Here is a 19541-nt window from a genome sequence, read left to right as displayed (position 1 = left end):
AGTGGATAACTTCACATTTTTTCCATATTATATTCCATCTGCCATGTCCTTGCCCACTCACTCAGCCTATCCAAATTCCCTTGAAGCCTCTTTGCATCCTCCTCACAACTCACATTCCCTCCTAGTTTTTTTTAAACATTTTGTCCCCACATCCAAATCATTGATACAGATTGTGGATAGCTAGGGCCCCAGCACTGATCCTTGCAGTACCCCTCTAGTCACAGCCTGTCAACCTGAGAATGATCAGTTTATTCCTACTGTTTTCTGTCCATTAAGCAATTCCCAATCCATGCCAGTATATTACCCCTCAATCCCATATGCTCTAATTTTGCTGACTCACTTCCTGTGTGGGACCTCATCAGAAGCCATCTGAAAATCCAATTACACCACATCCACTGGTTCCCCCTTATCCATTCTGCTTGTTCTTCTTCTTTGGCCTCCTTGTCTCAAGAGACAATGGATAAGCACCTAGAGGTGGTCAGTGGTTTGTGAAGCAATGCCTGGAGTGGCTATAAAGGCCAATTCTAGAGTGACAGACTCTTCCACAGGCGCTGCAGATAAAATTGATTGTTGGGGCTGTGTCACAGTTGGCTCTCTACTTACGCTTCTGTCTTTTTTCCTGCCAACTGCTAAGTCTCTTCAACTCGCCCCTCTTTCGCCCCGCCTTTATAGCTGTCCGCCAGCTCCGGCGATCACTAGCAACTGACTCTCACGACTTGTGGTCAATGTCACAGGACTTCATGTCACATTTACAGACGTCTTTAAAGCGGAGACATGGACGGCCGGTGGGTCTGATACCAGTGACGAGCTCACTGTAAAATGTGTCCTTGGGGATCCTGCCACTTTCCATGCGGCTCCCATGGCCAAGCCATCCCAAGCGCCGCTGGCTCAGTAGGGCGTATATGCTGGGGATGTTGGCCGCCTCGAGGACCTCTGCGTTGGAGATAGGGCCCTGCCACCTGATGCCAAGGATTCTCTAGGGGCAGCGAAGATTGAATGAGTTGAGACGTCGCTCTCGGCTGACATATGTTGTCCAAGCCTCGCTGCCGTAGAGCAAGGTACTGAGGACACAGGCTTGAAACTCTCAGACTTTTGTGCTCCATTTTCACACACCCTCTTGGCCAGCCTGGACATAGCAGTGGAAGCCTTTCCCATGTGCTTGTTGATTTCTGCATCAAGAGACAGGCTACTGGTGATAGTTGAGCCTAGGTAGGTGAACTCTTGAACCATTTCCAGAGCGTGGTCACGGATATTGATGGATGGAGCATTTCTGACGTCCTGTCCTATGATGTTTGTTTTCTTGAGGCTGATGGTTAGGCCAAATTCGTTGCAGGCAGCCGCAATCCTGTCGATGAGTCTCTGCAGACACTCTTCAGTGTGGGATGTTAATGCAGCATCATCAGCAAAGAGGAGTTCCCCGATTAGGACTTTCCATACTTTGGTCTTCGCTCTAAGACGGGCAAGGTTGAACAACCTGCCATCTGATCTTGTGCAGAGGAAAATTCCTTCTTCTGAAAACTTGAACAGCATGTGAGAGCAGCAGTGAGAAGAAGATCCCAAACAGTGTAGGTGCGAGCACACAGCCCTGTTTCACGCCACTCAGGATAGGAAAGGGGTCTGATGAGGCGCCGCTATGCTGAATTGTGCCTTTCGTATTGTCATGAGGTGATGATACTTAGTAGCTTTGGTGGACATCCGATCTTTTCTAGTAGTCTGAAGAGACCACGTCTGCTGAAGAGGTCAAAGGCTTTGGTGAGATCAATGAAAGCAATGTAGAGGGACATCTGTTGTTCGCGGCATTTCTCCTGTAACTGGCGAAGGGAGAACAGCATGTAGCACATAAAGTAGCCAGAAGCGCTGCACAAATAACAGCCGGGCGCTGTGCAAATGACTACAGGCAACACCTATGCAGTCGTATTCAGCAGGCCTCCGACACTGGAAACATCAGAGGAATGTATGATGGCATTAAGAGAGCTTTTGGGCCAACCATCAAGAAGATCTCCCCCCTGAAGTACTCCAGGGAAAATGTTGTCACTGATACCGCCCTCAATGCAGCCCAGTCTCTGCCAGTCATGGATGAGCTGGACGAACAGCCAACAAAATCTGAACTCAGTGATGCCATTGATTTTCTAGCCAGTGGAAAAGTCCCTGAAAAGGACAGCATTACCCCGAAATAATCAAGAGTGCCAAGCCTGCTATACTCCCAGCACTCCATGAACTGCTTTGTCTGTACTGGGATGAGGGAACAGTACCACAGGACATGCGTGATTCCAATATCATCACCCTCCATAAGAACAAGGGTGACCACGGTGATTGCAACAACTACCGTGGAATCTCCCTGCTCAGCATAGTGGGGAAAGTCTTCACTCGAGTTGTTTTAAACAGACTCCAGAAGCTGGCTGACTGTCTACCCTGAAGCATAGTGCGGCTTTCGAGCAGAGAGATCCACCATTGACATTCTGCTAGTTACGTTCTCAAAAAAACTCTTGTTTATCTTGTGAACTCCCTACTTCATTAAGATGCTAGCAAATTTGCCATTATGCTGTACATTAGGTTCAATTGTCTAGAATGATTTTAAATCAAGTACTTCGATACGATAATTACATTTTTGGGACTTTTTTTTGCCACTCTTGCTCGCAGTATTCTAGCTTCTGTTCATTCGATTACGAATGTCTTCACTGGCACTGAATTATGTTTGTGAGAGCAAGTCTTGAATAAAAAGTGAAAACCTCTCTTAATTGTCATACCCAAGGGATCTATGACATCAGACTGCATTTTGATTTAATATCTTGAAAAGTTGATCAATATCTAACTGTAATTAGATATTTACAGTAGAGTTTAAATAAAATCTTTGAAAGAAATTAATGCAATTGCAATGCTATTATTTTATGGTATTATTTTAGAGCTAAACTTTAGATATTCTTTTCTTATACTTCCAAGGAGCTAACTGGCTAGATCTATCTCTCTGAAGATTCAAAACCAGCCAATATGAATACCCCAAAAAAAGTAAATATGATATCTGTTTCAATCACTGACTGGCTAACTTAAATGGCCTACTTATTTCATGCTCATTTTTTAAAAATGAAACTGCAGAAACTTACATTTAGTTTCAAAATTATCTGCACCAAGTCATGTAAAGGCAAAGTCTACGGGAATATTCCTCAATCAAATCACTCTTCCATTCAATATCGATTAAATAAACTCACCATTATTTTATAGCTGATATACTGCATTGCTAATGGCTAGATAGCGTTTACGATGGATGTAAAAAATAATACAAGTTGCTTTGATCCTTTTGAGATGACAGTTTGAGGTACGTCATAATTAATTTAGCACTTTGTTTGAAACGTGAACAGCACAGATAGAAAATTGCTTCTAAGTTTCATGCTTAAAGTCAGAAACATCTAGCAATATGATTGCCTTTTTTCAAAAAAAGGCAGGTCCGTCAGGGGCTAGACATTCCAATTCCTCAATCAATATGGTGTTTTGATTTCTATACATTAATTTCATTAATACAGTGGTAGACTTCCTTTTATTTCTAATATTTGCTTTGAAGCAACTAATTGCATCAAAACAGCAAGACACATGACTGTTTTCATATGGAACATAGATTTTAGATTTTTGTAAAATATCCAATCACATCATAGGAAACCATTCAGCCCACTAAGTCGGCATCCCCGCAATGTTTTCTCCTTCAAGTATTTATCCAATTCCCTTGTGAAAGCTACTACACCTCATGAGGCAGTACATTCTGATTCCTAAGCATTTGTATATAAAAAAAAATCTCATGATGCCTCTGGTTCATTTGCCAATCACCTTAAAACTGTGCCCTTTGGTTACTCTCCCTTCTGCAATGGTAAAGTTTCTCTTGTTACAACAGAGGTGGGAGCAACACACTGTCAATTCAGTCCCATCACTCCACAGGTTGCAGCATATTATTAAAGCTTGCCCACCCAACTGGAAAACACAAAATTAAACCCTGTAGTAACCCCCAGAATAAAAGATCAAACCAGGTATCTTTAGACAACAAATATTTATTAAACACTAAATCTTAAACACTATTAATGTAAACCTATGTCTAAAGGCCTTATAACTTATTTTAACCTAACTCCCCCATTCACACACATACTTAAAAATCACAGTTAACCAATTTATTTTTTTAAATATTTTAAAAATTAGCTGTTTCTTAAGAATAACTGGCATACAAGTCTTTGTGGGGTGCGTTCCTGATGGGTGAGGTTCTCTAATGTGAAAATAATCAAATGCCTCTCCAAGTCTCCACATGGATTTGATGAAATAGTCTCTTAGTAGATAGGCATTCAAAACACTTCAGCTGCAGCAGGCATCAAATAGTTCTTTCAACGATGAGCACAGCAATAGGTCTACTTGAATTTTAAAACCGACAAGGTCTCAGTCGAAACTTTACTTCAGCAATACAAGTGATCTCTTCAAAGGATTTTTTCCTCCTTAGGCAATTAGCTCAGCATGTAGCTCCTTGTAGAATTTTTGCTGAGAGAAATAAACAGCTCTTCTCTTCAATAGCACTCTTCGCTGGTGAGTCCATCAAAACTGGTTTCAGCTGGTTTTTGCAGTTAAATTGTTACAGTACACCATGTGACCTCTCTCTCCTGCAGCTGGCACACTGTGCCTCAGAAATTCAAGCTCTTCTCAGTCTTAAAGGCACACTGTTTTAATCAGAGGAGAAAATAAATACGGTTCCATGACACTCTACCTAACCCTTTATGATTTTAAACAGTGGTATCAAATTTCCTTTTTGCCTTCTCTGCTCCAAGAACAGCTCCAGCTTCTCCAATCTAACAATGCAACTGTAATTCCTCAACCCTGGAACCATTCTAGTAAATCTCTTCCATACCCTCTCCAAAGCCTTCACGTTCTTCATAAAATGTGGCACCCAGAATTGGAAACAATACTCCAGCTGGGGACTAACTATTGTTTCATATTGTGCTCCATGGTCTCTTCAAGAATCTATCCATGGGCTCCCCCTCTTCTTCTGTATCTATGTTACCTTTCACCATCCTTAAGCATGTGGTCAACTTTCACATACATGACAATGCTGAGTGCACTCTCTCTCTCCACCACTTTTCTCAATTGAGTCTAAGCTGAGAGACTCCATGTCTGAAGTCAAACCACCAGCTGATTGTGAGCTTCCCATAGTCAATACTACATTGCATAAACTTGGAAAATGCAATGTGCCAATTCAAAGTTGCAGTACGAGTGTCTTGTATACATACCTAAGGATGCCCAAAGATTCACCGCAGATCACTATTCTGTAACCTTTATTGATCGTGCCTGTTTGGATACAGCAAAGCTACCTGCTTCCCAATCCCATCCACACTCAACATGGCTCATAACTTGCTACTCATGTTTAGTCAAACTCGTCACTTGGATAAAATAATGGAGAGTTGTTGCACCTATAGAAATGCATTCCAACATAACTAAGCACATTTTAGCACAAACACTACCAGAGCAACAAGATCTGGGTTCATGCCACAACCTTCTATGTTGTAGGTTTCTGACATTAACTATAATCACACTTATACCATGGGAAGCACTTGACTGGGTTCTACGTTTTGGAGTAGGGACATGGAAGACAATTAGGGAGCTCCTGTACACCAGTTTTCCTAGCTCCAATGCAGAATGTTTCCGATGACATCTTTTTTTATCCAGGGAAAGGCAAGGCACAGTACTATGTAAAAGAGTGGGGAAAAATTTTCATTCATACTATTATATGATTCATTCCATGATTCCAACTGATAATACTGCAGAAATTGAAGACATGATCTGTATATTACTGCCCACAGTATTTCAATAATCCCAAGTCATAAATTTGCACCATATTCAGATTGTCACTCCTAGTATTTAAATAGCACACCAGCTTAGACATTTATAGGAACAAGAGTAGGATATTCAGCCCCGAGCCTGATCAATTAGATCATCGCTGATCTGTATCTTAATTCCATCTACCCGCATTGATTCCATAATCCTTAACACCCTTGCCTAACAAAGATCTATCAATCTCAGTTTTGAAATTTTCAATTGACCAAGCGTCAACAGCTTTCTGGGGAAAGAGTCCTAGAATGCCATGACCCTGTGTGTGAAGAAGTGCTTTCTAACATCATCCCTGAACCGCCTACTTCTAACTTTAAGATCATGCTCCCTTGTTCTGGACTCCCCCATCAGATGAAGTAGTTTTTGTCTATCTACTCTATTAAACCCATTAATCATCTTAAACACAATTATTTGCAGACCTTGAAATCTGTCCAGCAACAGCTTTTCATTCATGGTGATCTATGATGTGATGCAGACAATAAAAGAAATGGAGACCCAGCAAGTTTCCGATGTTCAAAACCACAAGAGTGCAAAATTCTTCATCTGAATGCTCATGACCGACAAATACTTCTGAGAGGGAAATGAAAAGCTAAGTATACGACGTCAAAAAACAAGGACTACCCAGATCCAATTTGAACAGATTTGCAAGAACACAATTCTTGATAAGAATCCAGGAATGCCCATGTGGGGAAACTGATTTTAGATGAACAGACTGTGAACCCCAGGTTGCAAAAAAACAGCTGTGTGTGAAGAATAAAGGAAGATAAAGCTCTGGACTTGTTTGCTCCAGTGCATAAAGTGAATTTTCAGTCGTCGAAATGAATAATTCTACACACGCGATCGAAATGGAGTGTTCCAATGGCCCACATGACACTATTTAACATTCAACAAGTTTGTCAGCTAGAAAGTTTACAAATTTAAAGAAATCTATAGCTGACATTTAAACAGAATTTTTGATGAAAGCTACTAAACTTGCTGAAAGCATACTTTACATGCTATAGAGGAAGTTTAACAATCAAAACAGTTAAGTTGTTAAATACTGATCCTTTATAACAGACAATGAAGAGCAAGAATCCACTACAGCAACATTTTGTCTTGTGTGTGATACTGTGCTACTAGCCAAAATAAACTGAATCGGCTAGTTGGGGTGCTGCTTGGTACCAGTTACAACTTAATGTAGCAAACCTGTTCCCCTCGCTCCAGCAACATCATGCAGGGCTAGTGTTCTAGTTTGCCAAAGAGTACCTGCCTAGTACTTTACACTATAAAACCTGACTAAAGAAATCTTTTTACAATTCTGCCACAAACAAGCTTCCAACAAGAGTTAAAGTGTTAGAAGACAAAGGGAAATTAAGTATTTTTCTCCTTCCCCCAATACAAGTAATGGTAATTTTAAAATTTCCTACCTCAGAAGCAGTATTACTAACTATTCTACCACAACATTTCACCAATTCAGGTGACCTTCTGCAAGGAATCACTCCAATTTCAGTATCCAGACAGTAGCGAGATCTATGGGGACCCCTATAAGAGCTATAAAGCCCTGGTTAGACCACACTTGGAATATTGTGTTCAGTTCTGGTCGCCTCATTATAGGAAGGATTTGGAAGCTTTAGAGAGGGTGCAGAGGAGATTTGCCAGGATGCTGCCTGGACTGGAGGGCATGTCTTACGAAGAAAGGTTGAGGGAGCTAGGGCTTTTCTCATTGGAGCGAAGAAGGATGAGAGGTGACTTGATAGAGGGGTACAAGATGATGAGAGGCATAGATGGAGTGGATAGCCAGAGACTTTTTCCCAGGGTGGAAAGGGCTATCACCAGGGGGCATAATTTTAAGGTGATTGGAGGAAGGTTTCGGGGAGATGTCAGAGGTAGGTTCTTTACACAGAGAGTAGTGGGTGTGTGGAATGCACTGCCAACGGTGGTAGTAGAAGCAGATACATTAGGGTCATTTAAGCGACTCTTGGATAGGTACATGGATGATAGTAGTATGAAGGGTATGTAGGTTAAAGGTTCGGCACAACATCGTGGGCCGAAGGGCCTGTACTGTGCTGTACTGTTCTATGTTCTATGTTAAGCTTTTCTATTGCCAACTCTCAAAATACAGGGCCTTTCAGCTGCTGCGATTGCTTAAAATAAATGTGCCTTGCTTTGAAAATGTGGCAACAGCGATAACCTAACTTCGTTCAGTCAACCCATCTCAACAGATTCCTGCAGTTCCCAAAACTCACCAAACATACCAAGTCAGATTCAGCATGTCAGAATACAAATCCCCAGACATTACAGATGTTGTGACATTGTTGTCAACCGTGGTGCAATGGTAAACACTCCCTCCTTTGAAACAGGTGGTTATGGGCTCAAGTCCTACTCCAGAGACTAGAATACAAAAATTTAGGCTGACACCAATGTTCCCTCTAATTTTTCTTTGTTGTGCGCAGCCAGTTTATTGCACTGTGGTACATTCGAGATTGCTGCACAGCAACACGTGTGCAGTTCAGAAGCAACATTGGCTGACACTCCAGTGCAGTATTGAGTGAGTGCTGTCTTTCGAAAGATGTTAAACTAAGGCACCATCACCTGTCTCAGGTGGATGGAAAAGATCCCATGGCACTATTTCAAAGAGGAGTAGGAGAACCCTCACCGGATCGTCACCAATATTTATCCCTCAACAAACATCACAAACAGATTATCTGGTCATCACTTTTCTGTTTGTGACATGGCTGTATGCAAACTAGCTGCCACGTTTCCTACATTACAACAGTAACTACACCTTAAGAGTAGTTGCTTAGTAGTAGAGGACTTGAATATTGCTAAAAAAAAAAAGACATGCTTCTCGTTGAAATTTGGCATTCTTGCATCTGCCCTGATGAGTGCAAGACCAAAAGCTTCGACAGCGTGCCTCTTTTTTTCAGCAAACTTAGAAGTACTTAATTGGATGTAAAACAATGTGGGGTGTCCTGAGATTGTGAAAGCAAGTTCTTTTCTTTCCATCTATCATTTGACCATTGCATTTGTATAAAACAGTGACACAGCCATTCATGCATGAGCAGATTCATGATTTTTGAAAAAGGAGTGTGTCTACATAAAAACAAATTCTGCTTGTATACAAAAGGAGGGACAGTAACACACTTGAGTTGCTTTGCTGTGACCTGCAACATAGGTCAACATCAAAGCCATTGTGTGTGTGGCAAATGAGACTCTTTCAAGTTGAGTAGCAGTTGGATACACAAAAGAACCAACCTAAATGTAGCAACAGTAAGGTGCCCAGCAGAAACCAGCTCAAATGTAGCAGCAACTAGATACACAGCAGAATCAACTCAAATGTCAACATAAAGGGTGTTCATGTTTCCCACATGACACTCCCACCCTGAGAAATTAGACAGAACCAAAAGTCTATTTTTCTTCCTCTGCAAATCTAATTAAGAATTAATTGCCCAAGGTTTTCACATGATCTAACAACGAGTGGAGGATGAGCAGTGCAAGAGCACTCCTTCAAAATATTCTCTGAAGCAATATGAGTAATCAGTTTATAAAAACGTTACATAACATTACGCAGTCAAAATATATGAAAACATATATTCTTTGCTAAAAATGCACTTCTTAAAGCTACTGTATATTTATCATCAATGTTACTATGCAATTTTGGTACTTAGCCAAAGCTATCTTCTGGCATAATGCAAATTCCTGCTTTGGGGTTAAGTTTCAACAATGCAGCATTTTAAATGGAGTAGTAGAGGGAAGCAACTTTAAAAGCTATACTTCCATGTTGAGTGCATAAAACACATATGCAATTATTAGTTCACTGATTGGAAAAGGATTTGATGAAAGCTTCTCAATTTATGGCAATGGCAATGAATGTTCAAACCCACAAATGGCTCTGAACATGCCAATTTGAAAATAATCCAGAAAACAGCTATGCAAAAAATTAAGTGCTCCAATGCAGTGGCAAAATGCTAAGACGCAGGTTCGTGCCCATTATTCTACTTGACCAGATAGCAGGGGAATACCTGAAGCCGTTTTTATGCATGCAACACCTCATCACAGACCAATATCAGCAAAACCTGAAGACAGGGTCCCTGTCTGTCCTTCAGTTAGATAGTGTATGCCATGCCAAGATTCAACAAATAAAAGCTGATACTTTTTTTTAAAAAGACAACATCTGCACTAATTATAAATACAAAGATTACTTGAAAGCGACCTTATTCGATGCAGATGCATGAGCATAGGAGTCTGGGCTTGTGTAATTTCATTAGGAATCTAATTTTAACTGAGATGGGCATTTTAAGTGAGTAAATCTAGAAATCCATTGAGTTGAGTAAAAATTCATTCATGTACATCCAGTATAAGCTTTACTATATATTATGGTGGTTACAACTCAGCTAGTGAAAGATAAAACTGCAGTCTTCCAACTAACAGCATTTGTTCTATATCGGGGTTATAAATTAGGAAAAATTAAACATTTCCACATGTGGCTAGTGTTGAGAGAAAAGGCTAGAGTTAGGAATTACTTAAAAACACCTTAAATAAAATTACTAAAACTAACAATTTTGGCTCAGCACAAATTAAAATTAATTGCACTGCTTTATGAACCAATTTAACACCAATGTCTAAAGAGCGAATGTGTTAAAACAATTAAGAATTTAAAGAATTAACAGTTGCAAAAACTCAAGAGTATGCAAGTAACAAAGAGTGGAGAAGAGCAATACAGTAGATGGAATATATTTTGACTTTCAAAAGGCCTTCAATAGGGTAGACTCACAACCAAGGTCAGACAATGTGGGATCAGGGGACAGGTAGCAGAATGGATAGTCGCAAGCTGGTTACAAAACAGTAAACAGGAGTAGAGATTAAGAATAGCTACTCAAGACTGGCAAAAAGTTGGGAGGTTGTGTTCCACAGGAATCAGTGCAGGGACCACAGTTGTTCACAATTTTTATTAATGATTTGGACTCAGGAGTTGCAAATACAATTTGAAAATCCATGAGCAACAAATTGGGAGATGTAGTTAATACAAAAGGAAGAATGTGGCAAAATACGGGAAGATATTAATAAATTTGCAGAATGGTTGTGTAATTGGCAGATGAATTTTAATATAAGCATGTGTGAAATGGTGCATTTTGGAAGGAAAAATAAGATGCCACATACTGCTTGGATAATAAAGAGTTTGAATGGGGTAGAGGAGCAAAGTATCTGGGGGTACAGATGCACAAATCATTAAAAGTAGTGATGCAGGCAAGACCATGAAAAGAAAAGAAAATCAAACACCGGGGTTCATTTTGAGAGGAATAGAATTGAAAAGCAGAGAAGTTATACTCAGCTTGTATAGAACCTTGGTTAGACCACACGGAGTACCATACACAGTCTGATCTCCATGTTATATTAAAAAAAGGCACTGGAGAAGGTGCAAAAAAAAATTCACAGATGATACTGGAACGGAGAGGATGTACTTATCAGGAAAAGCTAAACATGTTGGGTCTCTTTTCATGAAAAAAAAAAGCTGAGGGGTGACCTGATTGAGGTCTTTAACATCTCAAAAGGGCTTGACCGGGTAGATGTAGAGATGTTCCCACTTGTGGAGAGTCCAAAACTAGACGGCATAAATATGGGTCACTAATAAATTCAATAGGAAATTCAGTAGAAATGTCTTTACTTAAGAATGCCAAACAAAGAGTAGTTAAGGCAAACAGTATGGATGCATTTAAGGGGAAGCTAGACAAGCACATGATGGAGAAAGGAATAGATTATGCTGATAGGGTGAGATGAAGTAGAGTGGGAGGAAGCTCAAGTGGAGCTTAGATGCTGGCATAGACCAGTTGGGTCAAACAGTCTGTTTCTGTGCTGTTCACGCGATGTAACTTGATGTATGGTTATAAATATTTTGTTTCTTTGATACGACTGCTGGAAATGCTATTCGCCTCAGCTGTCAACCAAGAAAGATCTCAACAGGTTTTAAATAGTAACAAATTCAGAGTTTGCATTTATTTGAGAGATGGCATATTATTACTGACTTTAAAGCATGCATCAAGAGCATTTGAGTTTTTCAGTTAAGAACTGAACTACCCAGACTGCTTGAAAATTTGATATTATTTATATGGTAACCAGAGGTAATTATTCTTAGGCTCGGTTTTCTTCAACTCTACTTCCAATTATTACAACCTACCATCGCCTTTTTAAAAAAAAAAATAAAATCGGCATTCATTAAACATTCCTCAAGAACATTCTTCTTCGTTGCTAAGGGTGTCAACTTCACTGGAATACAATTCTTTTGGTACTTCGATAAAGTAGTCATTTCTTCATTAGTGAGCCTTGGCAGCAAATGTTAAAAGGTTATTCTGCATCAGAGGACATCACAGCCAAACTGGAACATTCACTTGCCATCAGGGATTAAAAGATGCCAATTGGAAGCCAAAGCTCTGGCTGATTTTTTTCCTGACACCGCCTGCACAAACCAACTGCTATCCTGGCCAGGCTCTGCTTAATTCAGCTTAGTGGCGCTGACTACCCTTTATATCAAATACACAGATAAAGAAACTGAATGAGGACTGAAAGTTAACTGGCATTTTTTGTTTCAATATATGAAAATTTGGTTCTCTGAGGCTGTAGTCGCCAACATGTCCTATGTACACATGAACATACAAACATTACCTACAAAATAAAGCATTATTGGAAACATTTTATCCTAAACTGGGTATGAAGAAAACTGGGCTGCATCATTAAGCACTCCTTGGCCTGATACAACGTGGGCCGAAATAAACGTTCTCTACTTTGTCCAAGTACAAACTATTTATTACTACACAGAAACAAGTGGACCCAGCAATAACCTATGGCATACATCACTTCAAACCTTCATCCAATTTAGCCACACCCATTTACCTTACCACCCAATTACCATAATTCTGTTTTTTGTACAACCAACTCTCTATCTATGCTGCTCTAATTCCTCTAGTACCATACACCTGAATTTTGCTTCTAAATACCTTCTGAAAATGCATACACATTCACTTCATCTATTCAGCAGGTCACTAGATATTATTTTATCTCAAATAATGAATTCTAGGAGTTTGCCCACAACTGACTTTGGACTTAGCAGTTTATCTTTATTCTCATCTCCCTTCTTGAACAAGGATGCACCATTGCCTACTCTCCAGCCTCATAAGCACAACTGGTATATTTCAGGATTGAAATTACCAGAGCCTCAGCTATTTCCTCACCAATTTCTTTCAACTGTCTAGGATGCATACCATCAGAGCCTGGCAAATTATTCACCAGGTTCTGCTCATATTTTTCAGAATCAATTGCTTTTCTGTTAGCTCAATAAATTGTTCCATAACCTCTTAACACGCACCTATGTTCAGACTTGCACCATCATTTGCAAAAACAATGCAAAATATTTCAATACATCCATATTACCCACCACAATTAAGAGACCCTCCTTCATCCGTGAGCAATCCCCCCCTCTAATTATTCTCTAAGAAAAGCCTGCTTTATTTTCCTCTGAATGATCCACTTGCCTTTTTCCAGATATTGTTACAGCCCTTCTAACTTCCATTTTCACCTCTCCACTACACTTTCTATATTCATGATTATGTTTAGTAATGTTGGCCCAAGTTTCACGCCCCCCCCTACATTTAAAGTTTAGTTTCAATCTAGTTATCCCTTATACACTATCCTGTGATGCACCAGCTTTTCATAGTCAGAATATTTTGTAATAATTTGTACTTTCCATCTAATTTGAAGAGTACCCAATTCTAATCCATTTTTCTGTTTACCAACTTTTCTGCCCAGGTAATTTGAGCCAAAACCATTTCTAAGCCATCCTAAACGCTTCTTTCACCTCCCTGCAGCATTTTCTATATTCCTTGCAGTTATCTCTAGTACTGTTATCCCTAACTTTATCATATGCCTCCCTTTTAACTTAGTTTAATCTTCATCTATTTATCCATACTTTGATGCACTCAGTTTTTGAAAGTTATAACTGGTAAGGAGTTGGGAAAGAAAATACTTAAGGGATTAAAAAACTTTTAGTAATTTTTTCCCAGACCCAGTTTCCTCTTAAAAATTAGTAGCCTAACCACATACTCACAGACTCAGAAGATTCAGTTATGTGTGAATTCTGCTAACTACATAAGGCCAACCTACTTCAGACCTTCCCTTTGTTTTTAATTTCAGCCTCCCCCATTCACTTGCTTAAAATCTATTACACTTCTAATTTTTCCTAGTTCTAATGAAAAGTCATCAAATTGAAATATTGGGCTGAATTTTACCAGCTCGCCAAGACTGGCAGCAAGCTTCTAAGATGGCGGCCTGCATGTGCGGGCTTTACTCCACGGAGCCGCCGTGATATTATATGCAGCGGCTCATTTACATGGCCAGACGGACTGCCTCTCCTGATGAAGAGGGAGGGGGGGGGGGGGCGGGCAATCCGCCCCCGGCAACAGCAACCGGAGCCATTTTTAAAGGGCTTCCAGCCCTTACAATTCATTTCAATTTTTTCAAGACGCATTAGTTATTTTATTGAAAATTATTAAATAAATGGTCCCAGCCCCTCTCCCACCTCCCCCCAATAACATTACATTTTATTCCTTGTCCTCTTCCCCCCAATACTTCCCTTGTGCTCCCAACCTTCCCCCCCACAGTTAATAAACAATGACCTTTACCCCTTCCCAACACCCCCTAGATCAATCATAAACGTTTAACCTTGCTTTCCCCAACACCCCCCCATACCCCACCCACCCAGAAAACCTACCTGCTCCCCCTCCCAACCAGTGTTCAGCCGCCGATCTCCAAAAGGAGATCCGAAGGCCCAGGAGTCCTGGCAATTGACCGGAATATCGGAACGGGTTGGCCGGCAGCAGCAGGTCTGGCATTAATTCATTCATCATCATGCATTAACATATTTTAATTATGTTCCCATCGCCGAGTGGCAGGGGTGGCCACCACGAGGCCTCGCTGCCACCAGTAATATGGGGCCAGGCCTTCTTGGGCCTCTCCCGGAGTCATTTTCCGCCCCCCACCCCCCACTACCCCCAAAGTCGGGGGCCCAGTAAAATCCAGCCGATTAATTGTTTCTCTGTCCAGGAATGCTGCCTGCTGTGTATTTCCAGCATTTTCTGTCTTCATTTCAACTTTTTACAATTTATATAAATGACTTAGATGAAGGGACCAAAGGCATGGTTGCTAAATTTGCTGATGACTCGGTGGTAAAGATCATTTTCGAAGCAGCCATAATAAGCTGCATCTTGTAGATGATGCACACTGCTGCAACACAGCGCCGGTGGCGCAGGGAGTGAAGGTTTAAGTTGGTGGATGAGGTGTCGATCAAGCAGGCTGCTTTGTCCCAGATACCGTCAAGTTTAAGTGTTGTTGGAGCTGCACTCACCCAGGCAAGTGGAGAGTATTCCATCACCCTCCTAACTCATGTTCCAACTCGCACCAAATCCCGTTCACCCATCATCCCATCCTCTATTTTAAAATTGGCATCCTTGTTTTCAAATCTCTCCAAGGCCTCGCCCCTCCCCATCGCTAATCTCCTCCAGCCCCATATCCCTCCAAGATACTTGCTCTCCTCTATCTCTGGCCTCGAGTATCCCTGATTTTAATCGCTCCACCACTGGCGGCCATGATTGCAGATGCCTAGGCCCCAAGCTCTGGAATTCCCTCCCTAAACCTCGCTGCCACTACCTCACTTTCCTCCGTTAAGACACTCCTTAAAACCTACCTCTTTGACGAAGCCTTTACTCATCTGCCCTAATATCACTTTATGTGGCTTGGTGTCATTTTCTGTTTTATAATGCCCATGAAGCACCTTGGGACATTTTATTCCGTTAAAGGAGCTATATAAATGCAAGTTGTTATTTGTGCTTTGTAGAAAGGCTTGGGAAAGTCAGGAGGTGGCTTGCTTGCCACAGAATACCCAGCCTCCGACCTTAAAAAAGATTAAATAGTATTGAAGAAAAAGACTGTATTGAACAAGCTCCATTCAACAAAGCAAAGCAGAATGGCTTTGATCGATGAACCAATTTTATGAATTGTCAGAAGCTCCATCTGACCCAACATGGCATTTACAACATTACTTTTTGTTTGGCCCAGACAATGAGCCATTCTCACCAACCCAGAGCCATTTATTATATATAGGTATCGTCCTTCCAAGTGAAAGATAATCTGCTAAAAGTACTTGTTCAGCCTGGTTTGTCTGTCTCTGGCTAAACTTTCTGCAAAAAATACATAATGGCATGTTCTTTTTTAAAAATCAAAACTTCCTCCTCGTTCTCAGAAGTTACGACAGGAATTGTGCTTCTTTAAAAATTGCTGCAATGTTAACAGTCACTATGAATGTTTTAGAAACAAGATATCAGACAATGGATTTTGTTGGGATTAAAATGCAGGACCACCTTATGAATTGCTGGAGCAACTAAAAATTTGATTACCTCGTGCTGTTATAAGTAAATCCAATAGCAAAGATACTGCAGCACCCTATTTGGTCACTGCATGCAAATCAGGTGGTTTTGAGAAAGACTCAAATTTACAAATAGTGTCAATCCACCCATTCATAGCCATCTAAGTGACTTGTAGGAACCACCTAACCATCAAATCTCATTGGTCCTGGAGTCGCATTTCATTGGGTAATTCGCCCTGGTAACATTTCTCATTGATCCCTGCCAAGACTGTTCCTGTCAGTTATTTTTGATCTGCCATATATCGCTGACAGATCATACCCACAAACTGCATTACCAATTTTCAATCCAAGACCTGGCCTGCACCCTTCTTTCCCATTTGACTTTACCACACTGTACAAATGCCCTGCCCTATTCTCCAGACACTTACTTCATAGAACTGTTGGATTTACATATTTAAAATTATGCATTCGATTACACCACTTTTCATGGGGGAAAAAAGCAATACTTTCAAAATACAAACTAATTAGTTTGATACAGTAACTACTGATACATGTGTGAACTGTATAAACCAGCAAGATGTTTATTTGAGTGACACTGCAGGTGTTACATTATGTGCATGCGGCTGGTCTTGTCTGCCAGGCCTAAAATGCACAAACTGGAATTGAAATAGCAATGCATGAGACTTCCAACAGGAGGTTATAAGGGTCAAATTTAGCACTCCAATTCAACTCTGACATGCAACTTCCATGGATAGGATTATTTCAAGACAAATTCCAGAGACGTTCAACTTCCCACCTGTTTATACTTCAAATATATTTCATTCACAAGCATACTTTAAAATGATGCCAAAATGTAAATTCAAATCACATTCATCCATCAGTAGGCCATGTTACAATATCCAATGGAGAAATCCTTCAGCAGGTCAGTGATATAAATGGGAGAGCTTTACTGAATTTGACATTATGGGTGATTTGATCTTGAATTGAGGCAGCAGAACTTGGCATGAAACAAGACTTATATACAGTGTTTATTTCCTCCCGTTAAAATCTTATATCCAGTGTGTCAGAATATCAATTTTGTTTCCTGGGGAAATTACAAGTGTGCATTGCAATTTACTAGAAATTGACATAATAATCCAGTACCATATGGTGACATTACAGTGTCAGGTTGCACCATACTGCATTAATACTTTAAAACCAGCCCCTTTAGTGATAATGGCATGTTTAGTGGCACTACTGCACATCGGGCGTGCTGAATATGGACTTTTTCCTTAAATGCCCAATGTCAAAATTAAAAATTTAGTTACGTAAATAAAAGAGAAAGGGAACCATTGATCCCGAGCTCCTGCCCTCTTTATCACACCAAGGACTCACTGCAAGGACCGCGCGTTACCGTTGCAAACCTACGCGATTTAAAAAAATAGAAGGGAGGTCAAAACATAACAGTTGAGGGGAGCAGAAGAAAAGAACACAATATATATACACTTTTTAAAAAATTACAATTAAAAATAAAATCCCGCTGACAAAACACCGAGCCGCATTAACAAAAAACGCACACTGTGTCGCCATTTTGTGACTGCAATTCAAAAGGGAGTTTTAACTTATACACAGCGGTGGAAGAGCAGGCATTATATTTTTTTTTAAGGAAAAGGGCGAGCTTTTCCAAGAAATGATACCAACAGGTGGGGATTTTTTAAATTGCCAACAACTAAAATTTTTTTTAAATCTGTGAATTACAGGGAGAGAGAGAGGGAGGGGTGGGGGGAGGGGAGCTACCGATTTGAATGAGTGTGTGAAAGGCCGCGGAATGTGCGCGGTAATAACGTACCTGTACTGCGCAGCACCACCATGGGCAAATCCAAAGTAGTTACTGGTAGCCATTTTGGCATCTTCGCCGAGCCGGCCAGGCACTGAGCACCACGCGAAGCGCCCAAACAGACAAGAGGGAGAAGGGAGAGACCAGTAAAACATTATCAGAGCCCACAGATCACATCGTTCAGCTTCAGCAAACAGAACAAAAAAAAACTCTTTCTAATAAAGTCTTTAGCATTTTCCACTGGCCGCAAGCGGCACCATATTTTCACTTTTTTTAAAAAGGTTTTTTTTCCCTAAATTGCCAATTCCACTTACCGTACGTGAAAGAAACTACTGGGCATATAGGAATCATGGGGGTTTCTTTGAGCCACCAACCGCGACCTTTCACCTTTCGAGTGTGGAACCTGTGGAGAGAGACGTCACCGTCAGGAAAGCGCGAACTGCGCATGCGACACCGCCCCGCCGCCTGCTGGGAGTTGTAGTCCTTTACTTTGCACAGAACAACAACTTACATTTTAATTTTCAGAACAGAAATTATACAAGGAAAGGGCGACAACAAAACAACAAAGGGGGTTATTTTGTGCACTTTTTCATAACCAAACAAGCCACAAACATAAGAATTAGCAACATATTAAAAATATTTTGCAAGGAAAATCCAAACCTTATATCCAGGCCACAGAGAAAGAGAAGGAAGGTTGGTGCAGCAGTCAGATCCCCATTCGATGTTCTGGTCTGATTCCCTGCCCCCACTACAACAGAGATTTGAGAATATCAACTCACCGTTTTTTTTAATGAGATATATCTGTTAAAAAATAAAGATCCTCTTGTTTCTATGCGCCTGGCTATAAAAACAAGAACACGTAACAGCTGCTCGCTTCATTTCAATTGATTTGCAATCTGCTTCACAGCTTTTCTTCTCATCTGGTCTGTGCTGCCAATGGTCTGACCTTGGCAAGTATGCATCCTAACAATCTTAATCCAGTTCTGTCAAGTGTAATGCATAAGGCTCACACGTTGTCATCTCTTCTTACATACTCGTCCTATGATGACCGAGCACCCTGTTTGTGTCCCAGTTTCGCTGGCAGCATGACAATGCGCCAATAAATAATTTTGAGCAGTTTAGTTATCTATTTTTCCGAGGACAACAGCGCCACCACATTGGTCTTATTTCGGCAATGCCAAAACTGAAGTAATTAATTGCATATACTCTGGAAGGGTGGTGGTTTTGAGAAATTAAACTGAATAATAACTAATTATAACATTTGTATTATATATATATATAAATTCAGAGAGGTGATAATTGTTAGCTTCATGATTGGATTATTGTCACTGCTTGTGTGGGATTGAATTCATTTTTTTAAATTTCCAAAATATACTTTATTCATAAAAATCTGTAAAAATTACATTGCCAAACAGTTTCAAACAGCACCAAAAATACAAACATTGCAAGGGAGATCAGTTTCCTTCAATACAATCATGAGTTGCC

General features: G+C 40.5%; 1 protein-coding gene and 1 non-coding gene across 7 annotated transcripts in view; both read right to left on the bottom strand.

Moving 5' to 3' along the window:
* The window catches only part of zfr (zinc finger RNA binding protein), a 106603-nt gene extending 87454 nt beyond the window's left edge, over window positions 1-19149 (bottom strand). For 3 of the 6 annotated variants that reach the window (XM_068031912.1, XM_068031922.1, XM_068031945.1), the window contains exons 1-3: window positions 18717-18804; window positions 18371-18459; window positions 18069-18150 (exon numbers count right to left, since the gene is read on the bottom strand). In XM_068031912.1, the coding sequence (XP_067888013.1) occupies window positions 18069-18150; window positions 18371-18407 (119 nt within the window). In that variant the 5' untranslated portion in view covers window positions 18408-18459; window positions 18717-18804. The other 3 variants (XM_068031931.1, XM_068031936.1, XM_068031937.1) reach the window with 3 other exon arrangements.
* On the bottom strand, window positions 6956-7087 carry LOC137377946 (small nucleolar RNA SNORA66). Its single transcript, XR_010976531.1, has one exon. It is a non-coding gene; the product is annotated as a small nucleolar RNA SNORA66 (small nucleolar RNA).
* Window positions 19150-19541: the final 392 nt, after the last annotated feature.

This window comes from Heterodontus francisci, chromosome 1 (genome assembly GCF_036365525.1).
Source record: "Heterodontus francisci isolate sHetFra1 chromosome 1, sHetFra1.hap1, whole genome shotgun sequence".
In the NCBI taxonomy this organism is placed as follows: domain Eukaryota; kingdom Metazoa; phylum Chordata; class Chondrichthyes; order Heterodontiformes; family Heterodontidae; genus Heterodontus; species Heterodontus francisci.
The sequence above is the reverse complement of the archived record's forward strand: the minus strand, read 5'-3'. Positions and strand labels throughout refer to the sequence as shown.